This window comes from Zea mays, chromosome 2 (assembly GCF_902167145.1).
Source record: "Zea mays cultivar B73 chromosome 2, Zm-B73-REFERENCE-NAM-5.0, whole genome shotgun sequence".
NCBI lineage: Eukaryota > Viridiplantae > Streptophyta > Magnoliopsida > Poales > Poaceae > Zea > Zea mays.
The window spans coordinates 165,935,962-165,940,541 of NC_050097.1; the positions used below are offsets into that span (position 1 = coordinate 165,935,962).

At 45.4% G+C, this 4,580-nt stretch overlaps 1 protein-coding gene across 1 annotated transcript; it reads right to left on the bottom strand.

Annotated features, from left to right (window-relative positions):
• Positions 1-1,384: 1,384 nt before the first annotated feature.
• Positions 1,385-2,008, bottom strand: LOC100502040 (uncharacterized). The gene has a single exon (NM_001196599.1). It carries the CDS (start codon positions 1,993-1,995, stop codon positions 1,624-1,626), a length of 372 nt encoding a protein of 123 aa, NP_001183528.1. The 5' UTR covers positions 1,996-2,008; the 3' UTR covers positions 1,385-1,623.
• Between the last annotated feature and the right edge of the window lie 2,572 nt (positions 2,009-4,580).

The following is a 4,580-nucleotide window of genomic DNA, read 5'->3' on the forward strand; positions in this document are numbered from 1 at the left end:
AATAAGAAAACGATTTAGTTTGCATTGACCACAAATCCTTGACATACCATATGACATTATCGCAATTGAGCATGTGCATTTGTGCAAAAAGAGTTGGCAATTTGTATGCAATATGACATGGTTGAAAATTTTAATTAATTACCAAATAAAGAAATTTGAGCAGCTTAATAGTTATGTGCATGAGATGAAAAAGACCTTAATAGCAATACCTGAAGCAATCCATCGAAGTTTCATCATATGTGGATGCAATATATTATACAACACTTCAGTAAATTAATAAATATGCAAGTCATGCTACTTCATAAGAACCAAATATAATGCCTATCAATTAGTTCACAGTTTCACACAAAAGGGCAACTTACTTGGAACACAAGCCTCTTTTGCCGCCAATCGGGACAAGGGAACTCAACTTTCCTGTCAAGTCTACCTGGTCACAGCAAAGCAGGATCTAGAGTATCTGCCCTATTAGTTGCCATTACAACCTTCACATTCACTATTTGATCAAATCCATCCATCTGCAATAAACACGGGCAAATTAATAAAAGAATCAAGAAGAATCCAGCATCTAAGAATTTGCAACCTAGCAATCTGCCAAAGTTAGCTTTCCAAGACCTCAGTTATTATTTTTATAATATTATAATTTCCACCTCTCATTAGAACATAAAAAAACTATGCATGTTGGGGTGAAGATATGTCCTTACGATTTCAAATCGAAAATAGAGCCTTTCCTTACACTTCCTGGTGTGAAAAAGGTTCCCTTTGAAATACCAAGTTTTGTAACATAAAATAGGAAATCTATTATAATTTCTTGGAACACCACAAGAATCCGAAAGCCCCATTTACTTGATTAAGTAGCTCCTATTTAGTTGAAACAAAAAATTCACCTGATCGAGCTCATTTTGTACTACAAAGCATAGTACTTACAGGCAGGTTGGCTACAGCAGCAGCAACAACAACGCTGCATCAACTAGCAATTCCAATCAGGCTGAATATAGGTGTCGACACAGATGTATGGAGCAGCAAATTGAAGACATAATGTACATGCACGCTTTTACTGAATAATTAGGCAGTATGGCCAACAATATTAGGTAAATGCTTACGGTAGCAAAGATTAACAGAAGGCTTGCTAATTGTAAATGCTTAGATATGAAATTATGGATACCATGAAACCCCACACAGAAAAACAGAGATGTCTATTGATAAATTCAGAACCAGCAGACGTAGCTCCGCCTCTCGCACAAGCGAAATGAACAATATGTCGTGCACAACTCAAGCTAATCAAGCGAGCAAATGGAAGGGCAAGAGAAGAAGAAACAAAATGGGAAACGTAGAGCGATTCAGAAAGAAAAAACAGCTAGAGGTAGTACCTGGAAGTAGCGGCCGCAGCAGAGCACAACTCAGTGCTGCCTGGGCCTGCCGACGGCGAGGATGCCCCCATTGATCTCGGCAGCCAAGGCGCTGTACCCGCACGATCTGCCTCTAACTGCTTTGGTTATTCATGTCCAACAATTAACAATTAACCGGACGGGCCAATCAAGTGCTAGCCACGGTAACAAGAAAGGCAGGCATGGATGAGATCCGCTATTACTGTGGCTCCATCAGTGCTGGCAGTGGGGGGCTGTCTTACCGAGGTGGGGTGTGGAGGGGAGAGCATGACAAGCATGTACTAGCAGCCACTTCATGGTCTCGCCGTCGGACTTGTGGTCGAGCTCCCGCGTGATCTAGAAGATCCACGCGACGCAGAGCGCGGGCATCCGGATTCGACGGCCCCGACCATCGACCATGGTGTGGCGGCATCCGGATCATGGGATGCAGGAGAGGGAACCACGCGGACCTTCCATGGAGAGCCTGGTTGAGGTCGGCGCAAGATCGTTCCCTTTCATGGCCATGGAGAGCACAGTGGATCCGTGTGGTTGCCGGTGTCGGGTCGGGGTCGGCGTGGTGGAGCGAGTAGAGTGGATCTGGGGAGATGCGCGCAGATGGAGACGCGCACATACGGTGAGATTTGGGCGCGGATAGCAGAGAGGAGAACGGGGGCGAGAGAGACGGCCAGACGCGCGCAGATGGCGGGCGGGGATGGCGGTTGGTGCTGAGCAGAGCGGAGGGTGTCGCGGGTGGGAGTGGGAGGCAGAACCGTGCACCACACCGTGTGGACGCCTACACTGTGGTCTTAAGTAGTAGTAGAGATAACTAGACTACCCTTCTTCTGTTTAAACAAAAGTGGTGGTAATAGAAATAAATTTTGCGAAATCAACAAGTGCATGACGTAGTTAAACGAACAAAAGTTGATTTTAGTTGAGGAAGGCCAACTTTTTTGTTTTTACAAGACTCAGAATCCACTTTCTATAAACTAGGACATACACTAGTATGTTTGAAAACACTAGTTTCTATAAACCAGTTTCTTAAAATCTGGGTGCTTCCAAACATGCCCTTAGAGCAATGTTAATAATATAGCCTATAGTGGAATTTATGATGCTGCAATGTCATATATAGCCAACTAAAAACATAGTAATATAATGACTCTATCATGATACAAGTTGTACATTTCGAACATGTTTGGTTTGGTGCCTCACTTGCCATAGTTTATCACGCTTAACATTAGACAAGTTTGATCGAGTTAGACATTTGTTTGGTTTGTAGCTAAAGTTGTGACATGCTTTTTCTTCTGTTGCATTGGTCCTACTCATCAATGACTTATAAAAGTGTGACAAAATTCTCTTAGGCAGCCAAGATATGGCGTAGAGTTTAAGCACTTAACCTTAGGCAAGTGTGGCATAAAATGTACGTCAATTTTTGGCACCTTAGGTATACAACCAAACATGCCCTTTCTCTACTCCTTTAAAGCACAAGTTTCATGCATCGTGCATCATGTGCGAAGCACGTAAATCAGTTCTCCTTCTCTACTTCTCGCCTACCAGTTACCAGATTGGCCGTGAGAAACCACCTTAGACCAACACAATAGGAAGCTACACGCAGCGCAACACTATCATATAGTACACCTCTCTAGCCGAAGGAGGACTAGCGATCGAGCCAACTATAAGAAAAGGAATTGAGCTCGTTTTTTAACTTTACCTTACTGGGCCTTTTGAAAGGGAAATATGGTTTAACCTTTTCCTATAAATGATTTTGGTGGTTGAATGCCCAACACAAATAATTGGACTAACTAGTTTGCTCTAGATTATATATTCTACAGGTGCATAAAGGTTCAACACAAACCAATAAAAGATCAAAGTTAGGGTTCAAAAGGAAAGGAGCAAAGAAACCCAAGTGTGCTCTAGTCTGGCGCACCGGACAGTGTCCGGTGCACCAGGACCGTACAACTCCGAACTCTTCACCTTCGGGTTTCTCAGACGCCGCTCCGCTATAATTCACCGGACTGTCCGGTGGGTCACCGGACTATCCGGTGTGACAGCGGAGCAACGGCTCTTCGGCGCAACGGTCGACTGCACAGTGCCCCTGACAGCGCTACAGTTCGCGACAGAAGTCATAGCAGAGGTCAGAGGCACACCGGACGGTGAATAGTGCATGTCTGGTGCGGCACCGGACTGTCTGGTGCCACCAGAAGACAGCGCTCCAACGGTCGACTGCGTCAGAACCCTAACGGTTGGGTGACGTGGCTGGCGCACCGGACAGTGTCCGATGGCGCACCGGACTGTCCGGTGCGCCCATCGATAGCAGCCACCCCCAACGGTTATTTTGGTGGAAATACCCCCCAACCACCTCCACTCCAACCATCCAAGCATTCATCACTCTCCATTCAGTACAAGAGCAAAGTGCAACATTCTAAGACACAAATCAAAGCCACCGATCCGATTAAAGTCCCCAATTCAATTCTAGTGCATTAGGACTTGTGAGAGGATCACTTGTGTTTCTTGTTGCTCTTGTTTGCTTGGCTTGGCTTTCTTTTCTTTCTCACTTCTTACTCTCAAGTGGTTTGTAAGCGAGGCAAGAGACACCAATTGTGTGGTGATCCTTGCGGGATCTAAGTGACCCGTGAGATTAAGGAAGAAGCCTCACTCGGTCTAAGTGACCGTTTGAGAGAGGGAAAGGGTTGAAAAAGACCCGGTCTTTGTGACCACCTCAACGGGGACTAGGTTCTTTAGAACCGAACCTCGGTAAAACAAATCACCGTGTCATCCGTTTTATTTTCTTGGTTGATTTGTTTTCCCTCTCACACGAACTTGGATTTCATTCTAACGCTAACCTCGGCTTGTAGTGTGTTTAAAGTTGTAAATTTTAGTTTCCACCTATCCACCCCCCCTCTAGGCGACTTTCAATTGGTATCGGAGTCTGGTACTTCATTAGAGTCTAACCACTCGAAGTGATGTTAGGAGGATCCGCCAAGAGGGAGATGGAAATGGGCACAAGCCATGGGAAGGCTCCATCAAAGAAGTCCGGCACCAAAGGAAGGGAGGAATCACCTCCATGAGTCAAGTCACATCGGAGTGGCGATAAGAAGAAGAAGAAGATGAAGAAAGTGGTCTACTACAAGACCGATTCTTCGTCGCCATCCACCTCCGGCTCCGACGCGGCGTCCGTCACTTCTAAGCGCCATGAGCGCAAGACGTTTAGTAAGATCC